The following is a 25,970-nucleotide window of genomic DNA, read 5'->3' as shown; positions in this document are numbered from 1 at the left end:
ATGGGGAGAAATAAGTTCAGACTAAACCCAAGCAAGATGGAGTTGCTGTTCATCCATAGGCATCTTGGTCTCCCAGTTGTTGCTGCTGATAGGACATAATCCATCTGTGGAGAGGTCTGGGACTTGTAAGTCCTCTTCAAGTTAAAGCTCCTACCTCAACAGCAGATGAAGGCTCTGGCCAGGGGGGCGTTTGCCCAACTTCACTGGTATATCAGTTCCTGGATAACCTAATCAGGAAGCAGAAACTCCTGCTCTTATCAACACATGGTTGAATTACTAAAATGTGCTCTCTGGCAGACTGGCACAGCTGCAGCTGGTAAAAATGCAGCAGCCAGGCTGCTGGTGGGTAGACCCAAATACTGCAGGATAACATCTATTTATCAATTACTTAGTTGGTTGTCAGTTGGCTTTGAGCCAAATTCAAAATGTCAGATATCAGTTATGAAGTCCTTCATGGCATGGTATTACATTAGGGACCACCTTATCCAAAATGACTCTGCTCTTCCTGTTAGGTCATCAAGAATGCACCCCTCTCATGAAATGAGGTGGCAAGGATTGGACTATTGTTATCTGCTCTTTTGTATATTTGTTCTTTGTTTTTATGCTGTGAGTCCAAAGTTGATTGGAATCAGGTGGTGCCTAAATTGAATAAACTATAAATAAATAAATAGCAAGACTTTCTGGTTGTAGCTTCAATCTTATGGACATCATGCCCCTGAAGATAAGTTTGGTCCCTTCTCTCTGGGCCTTTATGAAGCTTCTGAAAATCTTCCATTTTAAGCAGGCTATTGATGTCTTGAAAGACTAGTGGAGGAGAGGTATGGCTGTGTTTTGTTAGAGCTTTGATTTTTCTATTTTACATTGTTTGTATTTTAAAATTACTATTTAAGATTCTTGTAAACTATCCAGAATTGTGAGACTGGACAGTGCAAAAATCATGTAAATAGGTAGGTAGGTAAGTAAATAAATAAATAAAATAGTGAGAAAATATGGGAAAGATATTTAAGCATACCCCTACCTTTCACTTTTCTTCTGTAACTACTTTCCCAGATGGGAAAGGTTCAACCTGAATTCTAGATACATCTGTGCAATGGAATTTTAGGAAGAGAGTAGCAGATGGACATAATTATTTCAGTCCATTATTTTTTTTCTACAAATCTCCCCTTCCCAAGACTGTTTGACACAGCCAAGATTGTTATTCATAAGATATTGTTGGTATCTGTAGTTTTAATCTAGCTATAAAATAATGCAAAGATGAAACTACATTTTTAAACACATACTTATGTCTACAGCACAGGGAATAGCCTCAAAGTAAAATAAAGTACCTCAGCAACTGAAAAAGCAGATTATATTTTAATGTGTAAAGTGGTAATTGCACAGAAAAGCATCAGGGATAATTTGGACGCCTGATAAAAATACAAATGTACTATGTATCTCTATTTTTTCTAATCTATATATTAAGAAAGAATAAAATAAATTATGAACTGTGCACATATTTATTAGTGGTTAGTCTAAACAGTTTGATATGCTTATTGAATAACTTAACACACATAAAACCCCCATATTTCTCTGCTTATAGCACCCTCTGCAGCACAGCTACTTTAATGCAACCGGGAAAAAACTAATTATATTCTCTATGAAAGCCTGGAATATACATTAGATTAGTATACTGAGGTTAATCTATGCTAATAAAAGAATCAGAAAATCATTTTGAAGATCCTCAAATAGGTACAATGCTATTATTTGTCCCAAACTCATGTCATTTAAGGGAAATGATATTTCTATATAGTCCTCTAAGATGCTTCTATGATACAATGCTATCAGAAAATAAAAGTTCTCATTCATTCAAAACACAAAATAGAATAATTAACTTACCATCCCTATTGGATAGCAAACACACCAAGCCATTTAGGCATGTGTCAGTCACTTCTGAGATGTTGGTTGCACATCTGCCTATTGCCTGGATTGCAGCTGCAGCAAATTGCTTATCTTGGCTTTTCACATAGGTCTGAATAAAACAGGAATTTCATTTAACTCATCAGTTTAACAAAGCAATACCTTTGGAAACTAGCTTCAGTGTTTAAATAACAGTTGTGGGGATAGGATGATGTGCTAGCTGTAGCTACCCAATCTATGTCAGAAGGAATCAGTCTATCTCCATGTATATTAGTAAAGCAAAGTAACTCAACAACAGCTATTAATCTGAGCACAAAAATAGCTTGGTTCATGTATTGTTTTCAGAAACATTTCAGTCTATTAAATTAGCACAGTCTAAGGAAGCCAGACTAAAAAAAAAATACTTTGGGGGAACACAAATAATGGGTGCCTTTGCATATATGGCCACTAACAACCACCATTGTTACTCCAAATGGTATGGCTGTAAACTGCCTGTTTATGTTTTCCCCATAGTGATGTGCTGGAAATACAACATTGTGACTAATTCCTGTTGGGATACGTCTGAGAAGCCATGGCTTCTTGTTAATCTAATTCTGGCAGTGATAGACAACCTGCAGCTCTGGAGTCCTCTCTTTTTTGTAGCTCAGAGCCTTTCTGGTCATGGCTGTTGAAAACTGATGACACAATTTCCTGCCATTTTGAAGTGAAGAACAGATGAAAACTAATGTAAGCCTTAAAACAGGCAAGTTACAGTTAAAAACAAAGATATTCCTCTCAAATTCCTCACCCCAAACCTATCAAAGCATTGAGAACTAAACTCCCTGCAACCATCCATGGCTGAAATATTGTCTCTGGTAAAAGTACTGTCCTTCTGTCTGAAGATGATACTAGAACATAGTGTGCAGAATATGAAAAGTGATTCCAAAATGCTACTTGGAAGAGGAGCCAATGAATATAATCACATTTAAGATATGATTGATAGCAGCCATAACTTGTGAAAAGGCCTTGTGATTCAAATGACTACCTCTAAAGAAAGAAAAACATAGGTTGTCTTTAAAAACCCTAACAGCAAATATTAATGTATCCTGAAACTACCTTACTACATACAGTCAAAAACTGTATACACAATTTTAAATAGATCATTTTCTACTACTCTAATCCAGAAGTAGAAACATATCACAATCTTGCTTACCTACAACACAGCAGTATTAAGCTAGTTTGCAAGGACAGAAGGATATGGAATTAGTTTAAATCTAAACATCACATAGAATGGCATGCAATAAAAATATAAATAATGCACAAACCTGAAATTCTCTGAGAAGAGTTGATATATTGGCTTCATTTGCTAGGTTAGTTAAAATTTCAAGCTAGAAAATAGAGTAAACTGTTCAGGGAATACAGATACAACAGCAAATTATTTTCTACTTTTTGTAAACCATTGAGAACTCTAGCTTTAAATATAAGAAAGCCTCATCAGCCTTCCCATTAAAAATGGGAAGATATAAAATCCAAATTTGTAACCAGTTAATGGAATAGTTCTTTCCAGGATTAAAGAAATCATATTAAAAACAATATAATTTCTATATATGCATCATAAAATGCATATGATAGGAGGAACTGCACTGAAGGAACTCCTAGCAGAACCCATGCTAAGCAATAGTCATTGAGGCTTTTTTACTTGGTCATGAAAAAGATGCCCTGAACCTATTCTTGAGTCTGTCAAAAGTAAGAAAAAAGTTGAAGCTGTATCTAGTGCTTGTGGACACCAATATGCTAAAAACACATCCCTTAGTACCAGTAGCATTATTCATTCCACAACTTAATTTGCTATCCACTATGTTTAATTCTTAAGAAAAAGCTTCTAGCATCATTATTAGGAGCTTCCTAATTTACAAAAATATTTCTGGGTCCCACAGAAGCATTATCAGCAGTCATTGAAAATGAAAGGTGTCTGCAACTCAGTGCTTTGATAATGTGTCTACCTACCCAAACAAATGGGAAAGTTAAACTGGATTAATATGTATTCCAGGAGGACTAGAGAAGACCAAGAATCCAGCAGTAGGCATTTTATGACTGTTTCAAGTATGTCCATCCAACCAACAGGATTACTGTGGCTCTTGCATTCTAGATTTACAGAAGAATTTAGAAACCTTTCATTTGTGATGATCTTCAAATAGATCTAGACTCAACAATCCTATTTCTCCACTATCTTGAGGGGAAGACCTCAAGTGATGAGATCACTGTTTGATACTTGCTGTTGACTCAGCTGTTCCAGCCATCAATTCAGATCATCTTTGATGTATTCCACGGCAGGTTATCAGGAATATACACCTTCCACCTCTTTTGATCAAGTATTTCTCTAGTAATTGATTTTGTGATCATATAATTCACTTGAATAAGTATATCCTGCCCTAAGACTCGGCTGGGAAACATTTGAAGAGTCAGATAGGCTATCTATACCTCCAGCTAGTAAGTACAATGGGAAGCTTTCTGTCAGAAGCACTCTCCCTGCATTTATTGGTCAAGAACATTTGTCCTCACTCATCAGAGTTCCAACTCATCACTAATGCCAATAATTAGACTTCCTAAAGCATTCTCCAAGACAAAGGTGAAATCTCAATTTAACAGTCTCCCATTTAAAGGATTTCAGGAAAAGCAGACCAAATCTTTGTTTAAACCTAACCCCACCCCCACCCCCAAATAATGGATGTGTCTGTTGTTTCTGAAGTCTGACTGTAGCCATTTTGCATGTGCAATAGCATTTTTCCTTTTATGCATTCACAAGCCACCTTCTTCCTTTCCCAGTAGGAGAGAGATGCCTGAGTTCTGCAATGCTGCTTGTCTTCTTCTTGAATTCAGAGCACAGAAAGAAGAGATCTGGAGCCAAGTGGCTCTGTTGTGTCACTTCAGTGTGTACATTCTCCCATCTCCTCCATGCTGTTCTCTTAAGGTGACTTCTCATTCCTCACCTGTTACCATCAGGACCCTCAGATTCTGCTTTCTGTGTCCTACCCCCCCCTCACCCTGTCCTACAGAACCCACTTGGAGTGTTCTCCAGTGTATGCAAAAGTCCATCCTTTCCCTCCATCTTCTCTGGTTTGCCTCATTTCTTTCTCTTTCTCTTTCTCTTTCTCTTTCTCCCTCTCCTACTCCCATTACATTTTCCTTCCCTCTTTCCACCTCTTAGATTGAGTGAATATTCTGCTAATATTTTGCTAGACACCCTTCCCCAAATGGTCTGTTAAATTAAGGTTTTACTGAGTACTACGAATCCCATCATCACAGAAACAGCCTTAGTTTCAGAAGATGGAAGGCTTCACTGAATCAACAAGCTCTATTCCCAAATAAAATATGAACAGTATCGCCTTCATATTGTCATTGAGCATCATAGTTTTGGAATGAATGAATCTTGACAACGTTGGTCTTTTTCTTTCAATATTAACAAAGCAAAGCAATATGTCAAGGACATTATATTATACTTAAAACAAGCGTACCTTTAATGTCTTGATCATGGTTGGATCAGTTGATCTAACATAGAAACTCTTCAAGTAAGGCTCAAACATCCCCTGGAGAGGAAAGAATAGAATCAGAAATCAATAACAAATAAGGAGATCAAAATGAACTATTTTAAATGTATATAATCAACATGTCAAACCTTGCGTTGGATCGACATGGTTGCTATATTCTGGAGAACGATATACTGTACTTCCCTAAAAGTGAATGCAAAATGATTAATGTTTTCCTTAATTATTTCTGGATGAGAACTATGTAATGAAAAATAAACTGAATATAAAATGTTAAATCTATACTTTTATATAGAAGGATTAGTAAGTTACTTCACTTATACAGGTAGTCCTAGGCTTATGACCATTTGTTTAGCGACTGTTCGAAGTTACGACAGTGCCGAAAAGTGACTTACAACTGGTCCTCACACTTAAGACCATCACAGCTTCCCACGGTCACATGATCAAAATTTGGACACTTGGCAACTGGCATGTATTTAGAATAGTTGCAGTGTCCCAGGGTCACGTGATCGCTATTTTCAACCTTCCCAGCCAGCTTCTGACAAGCAAAATCAATGGGGAACTGTGTGATTCACTTAACATGTGATTTGCTTAACAACCACATGATTCACTTAATGACCATAGTGATTCACTTAACAACTGCTGCAAAAATGTCATGAAATTAGGTGCAGTCATATAATACTTCACTTAACATCCATACTGCTTAATGACAAATTTTCCAGTCTCTATTTTGGTCATAAGTCGAGGACTACTTGTATACATTTTATACAACTGAATTTGACAAATATAATTTATATACATAATTCATATTATGAACATCATCAGAAGTGCATGCAGGGATGCAGGGGGTTAGTTATATCCACAATTAACACTAATTTTATTAGAAATTTATCTGAAAGCCATACTGAAATGTCTAAAATCCTATTCAGTTGATAGAATAGTACTTGTATTCAATGTTTATTTTATTTATTTATTACATTCGATTTATTGTCCGCCCATCTCCCTCCAATGGGGAACTCTGGGCGGCTCACAAAGTACATATCATACAATTATACAATTAATTACGCTGTGTGACCGGCAGGGGTCACTAGGGGGTCATCCGGGCTTTTCCTCCTCCATAGATCTTCCTCGCCGCTCGCCGCGCATGCCGGCTGCATTCGGAGTTCAGCCAGCACCGGTATTTTGCTCCCCTGCGCAGCACCGCCGGTTCCTCCCATCTAAACGGGAGTACCCATTTATCTACTTGCAGATGGAATAGCTTTTGAATTGCTGGGTGAGCAAGGAGCTAGGACAAGGGACAGGAGCTCACTCTGTCCCACGGAGCTGGGCTCGAACCGCTGGAGAGCCAATCATTTCTGACCGGCAACTCCCGCGTCATTAAGCCCTTGCACCATCACATTACTGCAAACATTACTATATATATATATTGTTACTGCAAACATTACTATAGACTCCTAAACCTGTATTTGAAATCCCTGATTAAACCTGGATTCTCAAATTAAATTTAAAGGAGAACTTGTTTGATTTCATTTTAATATGTACTAGCTATGTGGAAGATATAAGGATTGATAAGAAATAGCATGTAATAATAGTAGCAGTAGTGTCTAAAGAAATCTTGTGGTTCAATTATTATACTTTGTTCCACATAAGGAAATCACAATATTGATTAGTGTTATTTTAGTTTGGTTGAATGCATGAACCAACCCCACAAAACAAACTACAGAATATAAATCTAATGAATGATCATGCTTTTGCCTTTCTACATCATGCTAAGCCAAAAATAAACCATATTATAGCTCAGTCTTATTTCATGTGAATTAGGTATGCAGTCGCAACAATTTCTGGGACTTAAGCAAATTTATAATTTATGGTACTACTATTATATTATTAGTATTCTATATTACTTCCTCTAAAAGGTTAGTTAATTCAGAATATAATACTTCTCAAATGTTGTATATGTTTACTTCATCTCCTTATAACTGATAGCTATATCTGGTCTAACATTTCAAAAGCTGGGATGATCAGTGACAGCTAACAAAAAAAAAAAAAAAAAGGATTTACCTGTTACTCCGAAGTAAACGCACTAATGACTTAGCGACTACACCAGCTTCAGAGTTGGGTGCCACATGCCAATAAAGCTGCGCAACTGCCATCACCACCTTAAAAAAAAGTGATTATTTGCTGATGATATTTATCTACAGAATATGTTAATTCCCTTTGTATCTTGAAAGGACATTTATTATTTTATTTTTAAGGCTATGTTTTATTTATTTGTTTGACTGACTAATTCACTTGGCCATCTAACTCACCATTCCAACTCTGGCTCACTTACATGAGATTGAACAGAAAGACAAAAAATAACCAACGAGAAAATAAAAACAGAGAAAATAATACAACTGAGGCTGATCAGTCATAACCTCCATTTTTAGAAAAAATGGGCTCATTCAACACTAAGGCCCAATGCCTGGGGGAAGAGCCAAGTTTTCAGGGCCTTACAAAGGGTCAGCAGGATTGGGGCTATCTGAATCTTGGGGGATATGCTATTCTATAGGGCAAGCACCATAACAGAAGGGAGATGCCTCCAGGGTCCCATCAAATGTTTCATAGAGGAGAACTTTAGCATGCCCACCTTGTTGGACCCTGTGAGATGGGCAAAAACAGCCGGAAGTTAGTCCTGAAAATAACTTGTCCCTGGTGCCATGAAGAGCTTTGCAGGTGATAACAGCACTTTGAATTGTTCAACTTCTATTGTCTGATAAGAAAAATTATCTCCAAATGCTTATTTTATCTACATAATTCCAGTATTTTGGAGGAAAAATAATCCTTCCTCAGGCTACTTGCATCATCAAAGCAAACTTTGCAACACAACACTTAGTGAAAGCCCATGAGGAAATGAGTGTCTCCCATTCCCTACATTTATCCAACATATTTACACAAATACAATAAGAACTTTGAGATAACCCGTTTGGCTGCTATATACTGAAGTTTTCAATATCAAGCTTCACATTCCAATAAAACAAATTAACTGACATTACAGAGATCAATCCAAAGATTATGTGCTTTGAATATTTATAAAATTTATTTTCTAAAATGGTCTTAAGCAATAAAACTGTTTTTTAACTCTAGCAAATAGGTTGATGACGCTGCAATATTTTTATGGCTCCCGCTACACTTGAAAGATGTGAATTCCTCAAAAGTGTATGTAATGACCACCATGGCTGGACTAGGATGGACATCCAATTTCCAATCCAAGAAATGTGAAAAAAAATGTGGCACATTTATCCTTTAAAACAAAATCTTAATCCAAATGTATTTTGAGGAAAAAAAACTCTTATTCAGACAAAAGTTACAGCAGACATGGCATTTACAGCATATGGTGTGCCAATTTTTCCACGAAAACATGTCAGGACTGGGAGTTTGTAATAAAGTATATTTATACATGCATCTTTTTCATCTTCTTGGTTTGGTGTGTGTCCTTTTGTTTGTCCATCACAAGAAACATTCTGTCCGTTCAATGTTGTCCATGGAGCAACAAGATTTGGATGTTCACATTGAGGTAAGTGTTTGCATTCATAGCAATTACGTGCAACACTCTTCCCACTAATTAGGCCTAATATTCAAGATCCCATGATGGATTTGCTTTAAAAACTTAGTAAATAAGATAGAAAAACAGACAAATCCTAAAAAGAAGCTCATTTATAATAAAGAGACAGCTCCTCTATTCAATGTCAAAAATGGATTGATTTTTAAATACCATAGGTTCACAGCATTATTCTATTCCCTTAGGGAGGTCTCAAAATTGAACAGCAATTCTAATTTGCTTAATATATAAATTTCCTTCTGCCTACCCTGAGGGGATTAATTAAAAGCCAAAACTACTATGGTCATGTACAAATTCTGTATATGCTTAATACATCTTGCCCATTACTGACAACTAAGAAAATTAACATGCTTGCTTTAAGAAAATCCACAAAGAAGGGCTAAAAAATCTTTTGAACATTTTTTTAGAGGAGATTCTAAATTGGGCTCTGTTAAAAACTGGCATATAGATCCTTTTCATTGGTTGTTAAGCACACATATCAGAGCTGGTGGAAGTGAATTTCTCTCTCCAAGTTCCTATAATAGCTGTCCCAGAATTCCCCAAATGGTCCACAAAGAGCCAAGGAGCTGAATGGCACAAAACAAAATGTGGCTTAGGAAGGATCATCTCAAAGAATCAGGTAGACCCGTATTTCCAGGGGAAGGAGTGTTCACTTGTTTTTAGCTAATCTGGAGGAATCCCACTTCATTACAAAATAGCTCATCCCATTCACCTACTCAGCAAGGACTCTTGATAAGACATTGTTAGAAGTTCAAGAGAGCCACTGAGAAGAAAGAGTAAAGCAAAGACAGCTTCTACTAACCCTGATACTTGTGCTTAACTCTAAATCCAACTATCTGGCTAAATGAAAATATATATTTTGTGAATGAAATTAACCATACAGCAGCATTCCGGCTTTGTAGTAAAGGCTTTGTATTTCTTATCAGTAATCTGTGGTCTGGATCCATAGAATAGAGCTTGTTCACTTTTGGATCTTTATCCTGTTGCTCGTCAGATTCATAGAAATTCTTTTCATTGTATTCTTCCAGAGCAGCATCCTATAAAGGGAAATAACACTCATTATTTTACTTTTTATTTTTAAACCAGTTTCAATTTATCAAGGGATTTTTTTCCAATTTAAAGGAAAAAGGATCTATTTGTTTGTTGGATCTTTGCAATTCAGTTGACCAAATATCTAGTATCTGGTACATAAAAGCACAAAACTCTAATTAATAGGAGATACAGCATGAAAATACAACTTAAAGAATACATTAAATATTAAGTTTTTATTATAGACCATCTATGCCATTTTTTAAAAACTTCATAATTAGAACACGTTCCAAGACGGAAATTTCTTGAACGCAACTTATATTCCATGAAGAACCTAACAAAAGATTAAAAATTGTTCTCTAGTTCTTTATAGGTAGTATGACATTACAAAAACCAAACAAACCTACCTACCAACCTCTAGGTAAGTTTCCATGCCACAGTTAATTAAGTCTTTCACAATTTCCAACTGTATTCTGTGGTGATCAGAACTGTACACAATTATTTCCAATGTAGACATATCATACTTTTATTTTCAATCCTTTCCTAATGATCACGATCATGTAATTTGCTTTACAGCTGCCACATGCTGAGTCAATATCTTCACTGAGCTATCTTATATGACCCTGAGATTCTTTTCCTGGTTAGTGGGTTATGAGTCAGAAGTCTGCCCAATCACAATCAAACCTCTGAGGGCCACTGAAGATGTTATGAATTAAGGCTGCTCATGGTGCTTTAGTCATTTTCACAATTTTCATTTACTCATTGAAGCTGCCAGACAAGATCAGAAGATCTTAAAAAATCCATAAAGTTACAACAGTTCCAAGTAGGACTGTGTTCCAGCTTGGGGTGAAACTGGATGAAATATGAAAACCTAGGATAATTTTTAACTCATGCAACTGAAGACAGATAACATTCTTTTGATCTAGACTAAGCCAATCTAACATGAAAGACAGTGAGGACACTGTAGCCAGAAGGGATATTAGAGGAGTTTACAGATGGGGCTTTGAGAGAACATCACCTCTCCCTTTTCTTTCCACAGTGACCAGCTTCTTTCATGAATCTTGGAAATAGAAGGTCTGCATGGTGATATGGTAGCTTAAAGGAAGTCTCAGTCTGAGCCCATCTCTATAGAGTTCCTATAAAGAAATTATAGACAGTCAACTGTCTACTGGGCAGGAAGACAAAGAGAGGGGAAAAAAGAGGTCTGGCTGCCTGTCAGTGGCTAAGCCTCAGTTAAAGAATAGAGGAATCATAGGATGGTAGGGACCCAGGGTAGGAATCCTCAGACTGTGCCATATAAATGGCTGCCAACCTTTGTTTGAAAAGCTCCAGTGATGGAGCATTCTGTAGAGAGTAAAGAATATGGAAATCTTGATGGAAACATGCAAGAACCATTATCTAGGCAAAGGATAAACATTTTTTATGTCCTGAGAAATAAGGTAATATTCTGAAGGGGCTCAGGCAGATGCCTCCCTGATTCACTAGGATATAAGGGGGTGGGGCGGAGGGGAGAGAAGTATAGTGCAATCAGACTTGCAAGATTCTATTATTCTAGCAATCTCCATAAAAGTAGTTCTAGTTTTCCTGTGGAATTGATTTCCTAGTCTGTTTTACTTAGTGGAACTGACACATCCACAACTCTGGTAGATTGTTTCACTGTTTAATAGCTTTCACAATCAGGAAATTCCTCCTTATATCAAGTTTGGATCTCTTCTATAAAACTTCCACTCACCAGTTCTTGTTCTACCCTTGAGGACTATCGAGAATTAATCCACACCTTCTTCCCTGTGACAGCCCTTCACGTGTTGGAAGACTGCTAACATGTCTTCCCTTAGCCTTCTTTTCTTTAGACTAGACATGCCCACTTCTTTTTATTGTTCTTCATAAGATTTAGTTTCCAAGCTGTTTGCTATCTTTGTTGGTGATACCAACAACTCTGAGAGGGGTGGTTATTTTTTAAAGATTTCTAAAAACACTACTGAGGGCTCTATTCTTCTCCAATGCACACTCCTGAACTGGGAATGAGCTGGAACAAAGCACTTATTCCAAGCCAATACAGAGCAGATCAGGGTACTTCAGAGCCCAGGATCAAGACCCAAACCAGATTAGGCAGCCTGTCTACAGCTTTAATTCCATTTAAGCAAACAATATTTTAAGTCCTATTTAAAGTTTATTTATAATTTATTGCTGAATGTTCAGTAAAAAGCCGTTTCAACAAATTTACTTGTATTAAACCATTTTCATTTTAGTGGGCAAAAAAGACACTAATCTTATTTTTTTAAGATTAGTATTTCTGTACCATCACAGGTTCTAATGTCAAAATGAAATTCATTATCTTGTCACAGTAAAAATTAAAGGACATTTAACAAAATTAAGAAATACATTGGAAATTGTTTTTTTCCCCCTTGTTTGTTGGATCTCTTAAGCAACTGAAGCAAAGTAATTCAAAATTATTAATCTACAGAGAGATACACATTTAACTTGAAGGAAGATGAGGAAATCTGCTTGGAAAGAAAGGTAAATTCAGAAAATAAATATGCAAATATGCATTTTAACATTCTTGAATGTATTAATCTGAAAGGTTTAATTTCCATTTTCCTGCATCAGCTTTTTTTATAAAATGTCGTGCCCTATAAATATGCTGTTATTTTCTATAGTCAAGCACCCCCTTAACAAATCTTCTCATTAATATGTAAATTTAAAGTCAATCGGTCTTCTCCCTGACAGCACCATGAATTCCTAGTGCACTGTATAATCGATTTTGACTTGGCAACCACTATTTATCAAAGATGTCAGTTAGAAAAATTATGGAAAATGCAGTACAATTGATATGACTGCAATATACTTTGTCAACATTTAATTGTTCCTCAAATCATACATTTACATATAAACAGACTAAATACTGATCTATAATGATGCAAATAAACTAAATTAAAATCTGTTCTACTACATAAGAAGCTTGTTATATGTTTATTCAAGAAAGTACTAGAAAAAAACATGGGGGCCTGCTGCTTGATAGGTTTTAGAGATTTCCTTCTGATATTTTAGCAACTAAATTAATAAGAAGTCTGCTTATTCATTTATTTATTTGATTTAGGCACCGCCTGACTCCAGATGGATGGCTCCCTCCCTGGCACTGCAGAAAGCCTTGAAGACCTGAGGTAGGATGGTTGGGGCCCCTATCAGATATGTTTGCATGTGTGGGTGTTGTTGGCCAGTCCCACCATATGAGAGGCATTACTGAAACTGGTGGGATGATCCTAATCATTGGCACTTGAAAACTACAAATTTTTCAAAAGATACAAATCTAACAGAAAGGGTAAGGATATTGCAATTGTATGTATAGAAAAACTATACACTTGAGCAGAAATTCAGGAATCAGAACATGGAAATGTTGTTGCAAGTGCCTATGTACAACAGTGATACTATCAGTTTTTTTTATAAATCACCTGGCCAAGCAGAAGATATGAGGTCTTTCTGCATCAGATGACCAGTCTTTCAAAGAGGCATGCAATAGGGTAATGGGAGATCTCAATTATCCTGACATCCACTGGGAATCTAACTCAGCCAAGAATCAGAGGTCCAACAAATTCTTGTCCTCTCTTACTGACATCTTCATTTATCAGAAGGTAGAAAAAAGAACAAAGAGGAATTGGTGAAAGAACTGAAGGTGACTGGTACCTTGGGGAAAGTGATCATGTTATCCTTGAATTTGTGACATCTAGAGGGGGAAGAACTGAGAAAAGTCAAATCTGTATACTGGACTGAAGGAACTACAGGATTGTAATCCCTGAGTAGACTGGCAAAATCCATGAAGACTAGAGAATATAAAATATCGTCCCCATCTTCAAAAAAGAAGAAGCTATAGATTTGTCAGCTTGACATATATAACAGGCAAGGTTCTCAGATTATTAAACCACATGTTTTAGACATTTGGATAGGCATGCTATGATTAATAGCAGCTGCACTGGTTGTTGGAGAAATAGAGTTACTAGTTTGGTAGATCAGGAGAATGCTGTAGATATACAGTACTTGGACCTCAACAAAGCCTTAGACAAACTCTCTCATCATAACCTGCTTTATAAAAAGAAGAAAAAATGAACTATAGGACAGACAATATCATTGTTATACAAACTCAGAACTAGCTGAATAACCACATCCAAAGAGTTCTTAACGGCTCCACTTCAATTTCTCAAATGGAAGTTTTGAGTGGAGTGCCAGAAAGCTCTGTTCAGGGCCTTCTGCTGCTCAGCATTTTAATCAATGACTTGCATGAGTGAGTTGAGGGGTCACTTATCAAGTCTGAAGATGACACAAAGCTAGGAGGGGTGGCTAATAAGTTAGAGCAGAGAGAGAAGATTTTAAAAGGCAGAGACAGGCTTGAGCAGTAATGAATAGGATGGAATTTTAATAGGGAGACATGTCAAGTTCTGCATCTGGGGGAAAAAAATGAAAGGGACAAGTATAGAATGGGGGTGAACCTGGCTTGGCAAGAGTACATGTGAAAAGGATGGGTGGCCTTGTCAACCACAAGTTAAATATGAGCCAGTGGTGATACAACTGCTATAAAGACAAATGCTATCTTGGTGTGCTATTACAGGTACATAGATTATGAGATCATGAAAAGTGATTGTTTCACTCTGCTCTGTTCTACTCTGCTCCAACTCACTTGGAATACCATGTCCAGTTCTGGGCATCACAGTTCCAAAAGGACAGTGGGAACCTTGAACAAGTTCAGAACACCACTACCAAAATATTGGGGAATCTAGCCTCCAAGCCCTGTGAGAAACACTTAAAGGATCTGGATAGGTTTTGCGTACAAAACAGATAATTGAAAGATGATATGAAAGCAAGGTTGTCACACAAAATAGGGAGCAGGATTATTCTCTGTTGCCCAAAGGGCAGGACCAATGGGTTAAAATTAGAAGGAAGTAGGTTCATGCTAGACATCAAGAGGAACTTCCTTACTATATGAGTTGGAGGCCAATGGAACAGGCTGCTACACAAAATAATGAGTTCTCCATTGCTGGAGAATTTCAGACAGAGTCTGGACAGTCATCTCTCAAAAATGATGTAGTAGATCCTGCACTAATATGGGGTTGGACTAGATAACTCCTAAGGTACCTTTCAGTTCTATGAATCTGTGATTCTATCAGCATTACACTCAAAAAAGGGATCTGGGTAACCTGGCAGGTTGAAGAACCTTTAAAAGAAATGGGTATGTTTAACCTAAAGAAGAGAAAGCAAATGTTTAACCTAAAGAAGAGAAAGCAAAGGGGCGACATGATAGCAGTCTTTCAATACCTGAAGGGCTATCATAAGGAAGAGGGTGTGGATTTATTCTCTGTAGTGTCTGAGTGTAGGGCAAAAGCAAATGGATGGAAGCTTTACAGAGAGGGACTCAAATTTGAAATAAAGAGGTATTTCTTGACTATGAGCGCTTTTAAGCAGTGAAACAACCTATCTCCTGAAGTTGTGGGTGCTCCATCACTGGAGGTATTCAAAGGAAGTTGGACACCTTTTCTCTGAGTGTCTGATCTGAGGATTCCTGCCTCGGCAAAGAGGTTGGACTAGAAGTCCCTTCGATTCTATGACCATTATTTGCATCTCAGAGCCTCCAAAGAAGACCTGGGGGTCATGTAGTAGGTGCGGGAATGCAGGGTACTACTGAATACAAGCCTTATTAGTAGAAGTTATATGAAACAACATCCTGTTTGTGTGTGTGTGTGTGTTTTGAATGCAAGTTTCTCAGAATCACAAAAGAAAAAATCCTTGTCAATTATTAGTATTTTTTCTTCAATCACTGGTTAAAGAAAATTATGAAATAGAAAGTTGTGGGAATATAAGACAAAATAACCAGAATAAATCTGGATATATGATTTTGGTGAGCAGATTGAAAAGCAAAAAAAACCCTAGTTCTTGATTTAATGGAAGCAGTGTAATCAGTTCAGCAATGACAGTATTTATTTCAATCCTCTCCATCCAGGTCATAAAGATAGCCACATTATGCTGTGCCACAGTATGATAAAATAATATGTACTTATGAGAAGAATAGTAAGTTGGGAGAAAAGACATCTCCAAGTCTGAAACAATCTTACTGCTTTATTATAAATATGACCATATAGTCTTCATGTCACCAATAAAGGCTATACAGTTAGTCCTCACTTAATGACCACAATTGGGACCAGAATTTCTATCACTAAGTGATGTGGCTGTAAAGCGATATGTCACGTGACCACATTGCTTAGCAACCGCAATCTCAGCACTCCCAGTTGCCATCAATAACTGTGAATTGTGGGTCATTAAGTGAGTACTCACCCCAATCCAAGCCATTCTGGGCTTGGTCCCTCCCAGTCCTGAGCCTCAGTAAGGTAAGAAACTGCCTCCAACTCCCTCCACCCACTTATCTCCCCCTCATCTCTGCCCTTCTGGCCACCCTGCACCCTACCTTGCAGCTCTGGGGCTGCTTGCTATGCCCCAGGAACCCACAGCCATCCCAGCCCAGTCCCAGTCGCCCTTGCCATCCTGCACTCCGAGACCCCTGCCACCTTGCACTCCACCAACCCAGCTGACCTTTGCCATCTTCTTGCTTCCAAAAGCCCCTTTGCAAAAAGCTCCTGGAGTGCAGTGCACCAAAATGCACCATTGCAAAAAGCTCCTGGGCGGGGCGGGGCTTTTGCTCTGTGCTGTGAAAAAAAAAAGCCAAAAGCCCAGTTCAGTCCTGCTGGAGGGCTAAAGCTGGCTCAATCTACCTGGTGGCCAAAGGCAGGACTGGTCTTCCCACCTTCCTGAGATGGAGGACTGGTCTACCCGCAGAAAAAATGGAAGGGAGAGCCCACCAGGGAGCAAAAAGCGTTTACTGTGAAACTGATTAGAGTCTTGTCAATTTCAGGCAGCAGCTGCAAGCCAGCCAAGTGTTCTAATCAACTAATTAAGGTCACAAAGCTGAGCTTGTTAACTTGCAGTTAGCACTTTTAAGGGACCCACTGCATTATGGAAAAAAGCAGCTTAGGAAGAGATTGCTTGGTTAGGCAATCTCCCTGCTCTGTTAGAAGGGGGGGTGAGATGGGGGGGTGGGGAATGGGTCAGGCACAGGACAACCCCACTAATTGACTGTAATGGCAAACACGTGACAGAGAGAGAGATGATGATAAGGTCATATATGCAGGCATTGATCGCAGTTACTTTTTCATTACTGCCATAACTGCAAATGGTCGCTGTCTGAGGCAGTTGTTAAATGAGGACTACCTGTACTTGCAGTTATTGTAGCCTAAGGGGGGGCATACCAGTTACTGAACGCAAAGCTTCACATACTTTTGCCACACACATATATGCAGCTTTGGATGTACAGGCAGCACTTTCAAAGTGCCAAAGCAGTAGGCAGTATAGGATGCATCATATTTACAGGGACTCTTGGCATTCTTTTACCATTACTTTACAGAAAGTGTTGAATCTGCATATATATATGACATAAAATCTGCTTTTAGCAACACAGAGCTATCCAAATAAGTCTTTAAGTGGCTTACCTCTTTCCAAGGGCTCACAAACTGTGTTCGTGCATACCGAGTCAGCATGTGAATAATAACAACCTGTCCCCATTCTTCTACATCAATTAGCAGATTACACAGCTTTCGGTAGTTCTTGTGAATCAGATCTATTCTGTCTGGACATACTTCTTCAAATGCCATCACAACACTCCCTGCTACAAGCTAGAGAAAAATAATTTAAACACATATAAGTCAGTAATTTTGGCTAAGAATCTTATTCTAAATTTAAATATAACAGGCTCTAGGAGGGAAGTAGATTATCAAAAAGCGGGACAGAAAGTGATACTGAAGAGATTAGACTAGCGCTCTGTCCACATATAATTGCAGAATTGTATTTTATATCTTTGACATTACCCGTATCTTAAAAATCTAGTTTTCTTCCAGAAAGTGCAGCAAAGCCAGAGGCTTTGCAAACTATCAAGACCAAAAGAGGGTTAAGAGCTAAATTCTTCATGCCTGCACAGATTACATTAGAAAGAATTACATGCTTCTACCATTGATCAGATTCTATAGTTCTTCCACAAAACTGCTAACATATGTAGAAGTCTACCTTAATTGCTGCTAGCCTTTGAGTTCAAGTAACAGTATGAGTGAAGCCTGCCAAAACCTTGGGACATAGAACCAGATCTTAACTTTTATAAAATCTGCTCTTTATTACTATAGTTACTTATATCTTTGAGTATATTATCTACTGAAGTCAAGTTTTTATCTTTCCATGAAAACACTTAGTTGCTGAGAAAGTATTATTGCAGAGAGCCTGGGGGCAGCCCTTGACATGTACCACATATATATATATATAAAACTGTAGGTTGTTGTAAGCAAATTCTGCAAGAGGAGATTCTGAAACCAAAGCTGTCCTATTGTTAATCAAGGCATCAGAGTAACTGTTATTTTAAGGTGGCACTGGTGTGCTCTGTCTGACAGTGAATTTGTGGACAGCAAGCTGAAAACAGATGTAACTTGCTACAAATTGGGTACCTCTATCTGAAATAAAATGTCTAAGATAGCTACAACAGCTGATATTACCTTGAATGAACTGATGAACAGTGCCTTTGGCTGATGTCAACCCAGAGCAAGGGACAAAGTGAGCAATCTTGGAATAAATGTCTGTAACAGTATCAGGTCTGGAAATATAGAATGCTATGGCCCTGATGGAGATGTTACCAGATGAGGGGAATGGGGCAGAAATAGAGCCAGGGGCATCTAGTGACAAAAATCCTGCAATGATTCCAGCATTGTTGAAGCCAATGACTTTGCTCTGGCTGAGGCAAATCTAGGAAACCCCAGATTTCTTGCCTGCATCCACTGACAGTTTCTCAAAATCTGAAGTTCAGTTACCAAGTCCTAAGCAGAGGTGTATAATAAAGACCCAACAGCAGTGTGATGAACTCTGCAGATCTGAGAGGCTTGTCAAGAAGCAGGCTGGCAGAAGAGCAGATTCTGATGTGTAATGTGACTCATGGGTATTGAGTGGAGGCTCAGCATGACTGGTTTATTGGCCATACTCTTGGGAGAAAACACTGAGAACTTTTTAAGCCTCAGCTCTGTTGTGTTTACCTTGGTGTGCCATGCTTATAAGTCTGGATTCCACTCCACTTGTGTCTCCTGTCTCTCCCCTCACATTTGTTGTCTGATAAATGGAGTTCTAATCTGAACCTGTGCCAAGCCTGTTGACTACATCTGCAGTTGCCATCTTAAGATACTGGTAACATTGACTCACTGGACTGTGGTAGGCATCCAGCTTGCTATCTTGTTGGCTGGCAGCTAGTTATGCCAGCACGGAAAATAGGGACAGTTTTTTGCAGCCCTGAGCGAGAGCAAGAGTAGCAGAGAACCAGCAGATTTCCCAGATAGGGAAATTCTCAAGCAAACGACCAATTTTTTCAATGTTTGTCCATAATGAAGGTCATCCGAGTTCTCTTAAAATCACTGGATAACTTTAAATAACCCCAAATAATCACTGGAAGGCTATCACTGCAGATTTACAAAACTTCACCATGCAGATTCTAAGAGGCTCATCCAGTCAGTTTTAGTGATGAAAAATGTTCTGAATCCATGAAAAGGATTTGGCCTAGGATGATTCGGAGTTCCCAATAACAGTTCTACAGATATGGATTTCCAACTCTGTTTAATCTACCCTAAATCAGCATTTCCAAATTCCTAACACTGTGGTAGGAAGAGCTCATTCTCCAGTCCTACTGCATTCCAAGTTGTAAGATAAGGCATCATCCTGCTTATTGTCAATACTAGGAATATAGATGAACTTGAAACTGCAGAAAGAAAAAAATAAATATCACCAGATCTGTCTTATTTTATACATAACTTGCAAATATTCCATCTGTCTCCATGCAATCCAGATTTGTGCCAGGGAATGAAAGTTGTTTGCATAATCCTTCACCAAGCTATATATTTGGACTGAAGCATCTGATATAATTCACAATAGCGATCTTTAAGAGATCTTCACACATGTACCATGTTTGTCTCAAAAACCTATCAAAATTAACCAAGAGATGGCTCTGTTAGAATAGAAAGAATTTTGCAGCAGTGAGCAAAATCAGGAATCCACCTTGGTCTAGTGACTGGAGAAGCATGCTCAGATTTAGGAAACTGCTGAGAACATGAGACAGAGTCTCAAGATTTCATTCAATGTAATATTTGCAATATCAACATTTTAAAAACATATATCTCCCTGCTACTGTTAGGAATGTATTACACTGTATTGTGATAGGAAAATTATCTGGGACCCTCTCCATGAACCTCGTCCAAAATTATGCCAAATAATATTCAAACTCTCATGAAGCACACTGGCAAACCAGAAACTACACAGATTATAGAAAAGCATATTTAATGTCAGAGGTAAAAACATAATCCTGAAGTGTTAATAGTAAATTCCCAAGCGAGTCTATTATGGCAGTTTCTTGGAAACATTTCCTTCCCATGGCCTCCACACCTGGGTTGTGTTGCCTATCCTCACAAAAATTGACTCCCTCTGCCCTGCCTGCTTCCAATAATCTCCCACTCATATACAGTATACTAACAGCAACCTATCTTCAAAACAGAAAAAAAAAATGACCCAGGTAACTACAGACTTGTTGGTTTGACATCAATAGCATGCAAAACTCTGGAACAAATGATTAAGCAGTTGATTTGTGAGCATGTAGAAATGCATTGCTTGGCAGAAACCAGCAGAGGTTTATCAAGTCTAAATCACAGCAAATCAACCTAATCCCCTTTTTGATAGGGTGACCCATTTAAATGACACAGAGAATGTGGTAGACCTATTTCACCATTCAGTGAGGTTTCCTGTGAATTTCTAGTAGGGAGGATGACAAAAAGTAGAATAGATTATGTCACCTTTAGATGGATAGAGAGATGATTAAACAATTGTACAATGTTAAGGGCTCCATGCCAAGATGAAAGGAAGTTTTAACTGGTGAACCACAGGGTTGTATTCTAGAGCTGTTCAACATATTTAAAACTGACTTGGAAAAGGGGTCAGAAAACATGATTATCAAATTTGCACTCTACATAAAAATGAGAGAATAGCAAACACTTAAAGGGCATATCAATCAATCAAGAGGACTTTGACAATCTAGAACAATGGGCAGAAATTAGCAAGATAAAAATTCAAAACTGAAAAAATTTGGCTAGGAAAAATCAAAGGCATGAGTATAAGATAGGGGTGGGAGGTGACCATACTGGGTAGCAGTACATGTGAAAAGGATCTGGGCGTCTTGGTGGATCCCAAGGTGAACATGAGCCAACAGTATGATGCAGCTACAAAAAAAAAAAGAGCAAATGTTAGGGCACAAAGCAACAATTTAGATTACAAGGAAATGGATTTGGTTGGCCATCAGGAAAAAATCCTAACATTAACAGCTGTTCATCAATGGAACAGACTCCCTCAAAAGGCAATAAGCTCTCCTTTGCTGAAGGTGTTCAGAAACTGGATGCCCATATGTCAGGGATGCTGCAGTAGTGGATTCCTGCACTGGGCAGGGGTTTGAATTAGATGATCTCCAAAATACTCTCCAACCCTTCTAATAAATAAATACACATAAGTTAGTCACCAGAAAGTAAATTCCTTTATTTCAGTCAATGACGAGCATAAAACAATAGCAAAACAAAATCACTAGGTTAGTCGCTAAAACTAAACTCTTTATCCTGCTAAGATGCAAGTATTTGTTTCAGTCTAAGTCCCCTTCCCATCCAGCATAGAAACAAATGCTGTAATTCCTTCCTCATAAGCTAGCTTTATTACTAGGGTAGTAATGAGAGAGGCCCCTTTTTCCCCTGGCCAGCTCAGAAGCAAACAGAACTGACTACAGAGGAATCAAAGATGCTGCTCGCCTTCTCAATCTAGCTTGCACCTGTTTGAATTTCTTGTACCTACAGTTTATCAGGAAAATTATTAAATGTGAAGCTGAGCCTAGAGATCACCTTCCTGAACAATTTGCACCATATTACTTTATCCTATATAAACTACTCATTTCATTTTTTTCCTACATTCTTTCTTTCTTTTCTTTTTTGCCGTACTAATTATTTGCAAGGAACCTTTCAATGTTCCACAACGCTTAAAATTCAAACATGATTGCAAATACTATGTCTTGCCTCTGTTAACTGTTAGTTAGAATATAACATAATGACTTGTCACTGTGCATTACCTATTATCTTTTCCTTAACTGCAGTAATTGAATTTTGTTTTGTTTCAAACAACATGTTATGCAAAATAGATACTCTGACAAGGCTTCTATATGAAGCAACTGATATATATGCAGTTAAGCATGCATGTGAAGGTTTCTAGCTGCAAATTAATGTCACATTCTAGCAGAGAACTAGGGATCTGCATTTCAACCTCCAAAATTTCCCCAATGATTTAAAATAAGCAATTAAATAGAAATACAATTTACTGAAATGGCACTTTCAGAAAAATATTAAATACAATGATATTCATGTTACAGGTTTTCCCTATTTTTCATTGACATCTGGTTTATTAATATGCACCTATTATTACAACTGAAAGAAAACAGCTCAGAATATAGTTCTGCTATTATGCTAAACAAGTTCCAAATCCTGTGGGGATTGTATAAATTACCAATAACTATAAACGTGACGTTGCATTTATTGTCTTCAGCCTTGCTCCATACTGGAACCTGCTGGTCCCAGCATGTATAGAACTCATTCCATAAAAAAGAGAACTGATTATTTATTTTCTATCACATCACTCGTAAGGCGGGGGGAATTTCATTGTTTAAATTTATTCTACCTTTTTTCTTTCCTTCCCAATTGTCCTTAATATTTCTTACCTTGACTGACTTTATCAGTAATGCTAGCTATTAGGATTAGTACCAGATATAAAGATAAATTAAACATTTTACATTTGAGATAACAAATCTTAAATACAAAGGATTGTGCTCTTCCATTTGTTTTCACATATGGTACCAAAGACAATCTATACATTTTAAATCTTATTTGTTATAGGTGACACTTCTTAAGCAGAATACTTATTTCTTTGCTGAAAATCTAAACTCTACAAAACTAACTTCTCGATGCAATAGGTTTATCAAACATAAATTTTTAAGTTCATAATTAACATGCAAAAACTGGTATTTTCAAGAGAGCTGTTAAAAAATAAACTTATAAAAAGGAATTCAATGGAACATCATTCTGAATAGATTTGTACAAATCTGTATAATACATTGCTCAATATGCCATAAAAACAATATTTAATTTTAAATTACCCTCTTAAAATGTAAAACAAAAAAGTTTATAAAATGCCAGTGACAAGCAAGATTAAAATTAAAAAGTAGCTTTACTAGACAGGAAAATATAAATCATTCCTACAAAACTAGCAATGAGCTCGTCACATTCAAATACAGCTTTCCATTAAGGTTTTTTTTTATATATTAAAGCAATAAACATGGTTCATTTGTCTTTCACTGGTTGCCATGTTTTTCTGTGCTGTTGCTATGAACTTCAGCCATTATCTGTGCTCCAAGGTAAACCACATGAACCATCAACAAAAGTGACACCCAATCTATGGAGTTCATATTTTCTCCAGATTATCTATGCTAGTTGACAAGCTGGTAATGAAAAAAATCACACTAAGCAAATGGTTCCTCTAATAACAATAAATTTTCTATAAAATTATGAAGGGTACAAAATGTTTCCTTGCATCTATTTTGTCATGAATTCTAATTAATGCTGCAAAAACCTGAGAGTGCTGGGTCATCACAAGAAGTATATCAAGGTTTGATTGATACTATGGGGCAAGTTGGCCTACACTGCCAACATTTTTTTCTTTTAAATTAATGGCCATCCCACCTACCCTAATCATATAGCCCAAATTATATTCCCCTTCTTATTTCAATTTTCTGAAAGCATGGAAGCTGGTAAAGATCAGTCATTTATCTTCTAATAGCTGGATAATAGATCTATCACAATATAGCATCTGCAGAAATTCAGGTGTTACACTTCCCCGCGCCCCCGCGTAAATCTTTTACAAACATTGAATCAGTATCTTTGGAAGACACTAGGTTACCCACACATTTGTAATCTAAGCATTACACTTTACACATTATCTCTTGCATATTTGTTAAACATGTTAAAGAATAGATCTGATTTTGCTCCATTTTCCCAAATATTCTACATTAGAATACATCAGTAATTTTAATGACAAAACTATTACCACTTCTTCAACACATTTTTGACCTGCAAATTATTAGACTTCCCAGGAGTCAGTTGCTACAGATAATCCTATTTAGTCTTCACAGGGCACATGGATAGTCAATTTGTTTTACAAGAAATATATATTTAAATCCACAGCTGCAGCCCCCAAAAGGCCTATAAGCATCAATGAAGCTATATCCACTATGATATAAACTATGAGATATTATGTTTCTCTACTCACTTCTATATTTTTTCTCTAAAGATTAAATATTCTTCCCACAAAATGTATATAACTTGAAATGTAAAGGTGCCTAAAATGCTTTTTATGATTTTTTCTACATACTGCCTCAAGATGTCTGGGAGTTAGGAAGTGGTTTAAAAATGGATAAAATAACAAACAACTAATCAGTTTGTATGGAATGCAATACTCATCTAAAAGCTGGGATTACTTCAACCTTATTTAAAGAGGATGCAATTTTTACTCTGACTTACATTTGGAAGTGATAATCATGCCTTCATAATTAAAGTATTAATAATAAGGATTTTCCTACGAAAATACTATCATTGAAGGCTATTTAGAAGCCATATCTGACACAGAATACAGTTTCTTGTCTCCTCTGAACAAGGACTGGTTTACCCCAGCTAGCTACTGAATTCATGCTGCTGCATGTAATCTATAAAGCCTTAATAAACGAATTACATAACTGAGATATCCACTACAATCTGAAGAGAGCTATCTTGAAAATAGCATCTAAGCAATTTTGAACAGAACTGTTCCACAGAGCTTTCAGTCTGTAATGTGTTTAGGATCTAGTCACTCAGAGGGTTGATAACAGTATGGTTATTTTATGCTATTATTTTAATTGTTAGTTTTATAGCTTTTATGAAGGTGTAAGTCAATAGGATTCCATGTGGACTCAGTAGTATATAAACATTCATAAATAAATAATAATGGAGGTGGTAGTGAAGGGATTTAGATGTTCACTAATTCATATTGCATACATTTAGTTTTTAAAGTTTCACTCTTGGTTTCAGACTTTCTAGACAAGAACGCAATGGGAAACAAGAATAAATGATAGAGGTACAGTGGTACCTCGGGTCACGGACGCTTCTGTTCATGACCAATTCAGGTCACGAACAGCGCCGTTCACAAAATTTTGCTTCCGTTCGCGAACGCCAGATCGGGTGACGAACAGGATCCGCAGCCATTTTCCCTCCCATGACACGTGGTCGTGGCTTCCTGTAGGGAGGGGGACTCTCCCTCCAAGCAATAACCGCCTCCCCACCCGCCTTCCTGTCCTCCACACCAGAAGTCGCGTCGAGCAAGGTTAGCGTTCTCTCTCTTCGTACTGTATTTTGTTTCATATTTTTGTGGTTTTAAAAAAAAAATACATATGGTTCAGAACGGATTAACCGTAATTACATTGAACCTTATGGGAAAATTTGATTCGGGACGCAACCAAAATCGGTTGGCGACCAAATTCGGTGGGGTCAGAACGGATTAACCGTATTTACATTGAACCTTATGGGAAAATTTGATTTGGGTCGCGACCAATTCGGGTCGCGACCAGAGTCATGGAACAAATTAAGTTCGTGAATCGAGGTACCACTGTACTAGCAACCAGCTCATTTGCCCACTATGTCAATCTGTTTTTCATAATAAAGTAGCATTTCTAGTACACTGTAGCATTAATCCTACTACAT

General features: G+C 37.4%; 1 protein-coding gene across 4 annotated transcripts in view; it reads right to left on the bottom strand.

Annotated features, from left to right (window-relative positions):
- AP3B1 (adaptor related protein complex 3 subunit beta 1) overlaps nt 1-25,970 on the bottom strand; it is a 175,155-nt gene that overhangs the window by 102,993 nt on the left and 46,192 nt on the right. For all 4 annotated transcript variants that reach the window (XM_088130397.1, XM_088130399.1, XM_088130400.1 and 1 more), the window contains 7 exons: nt 17,577-17,759; nt 9,903-10,058; nt 7,482-7,579; nt 5,552-5,606; nt 5,391-5,462; nt 3,201-3,263; nt 1,876-2,008 (listed from right to left, as the gene is read on the bottom strand). In XM_088130397.1, coding sequence (XP_087986523.1) covers nt 1,876-2,008; nt 3,201-3,263; nt 5,391-5,462; nt 5,552-5,606; nt 7,482-7,579; nt 9,903-10,058; nt 17,577-17,759 — 760 coding nt within the window. The remainder of the gene's footprint in view (nt 1-1,875; nt 2,009-3,200; nt 3,264-5,390; nt 5,463-5,551; nt 5,607-7,481; nt 7,580-9,902; nt 10,059-17,576; nt 17,760-25,970) is intronic.

The sequence above is a fragment of the Python bivittatus genome, unplaced genomic scaffold (assembly GCF_059951505.1).
Source record: "Python bivittatus isolate LINGU-HERP-01145 unplaced genomic scaffold, Pbiv_v1 ctg000850_np1212, whole genome shotgun sequence".
NCBI lineage: Eukaryota > Metazoa > Chordata > Lepidosauria > Squamata > Pythonidae > Python > Python bivittatus.
Note: the sequence above shows the minus strand (reverse complement) of the source record. Positions and strands in the feature narration are given on the sequence as shown.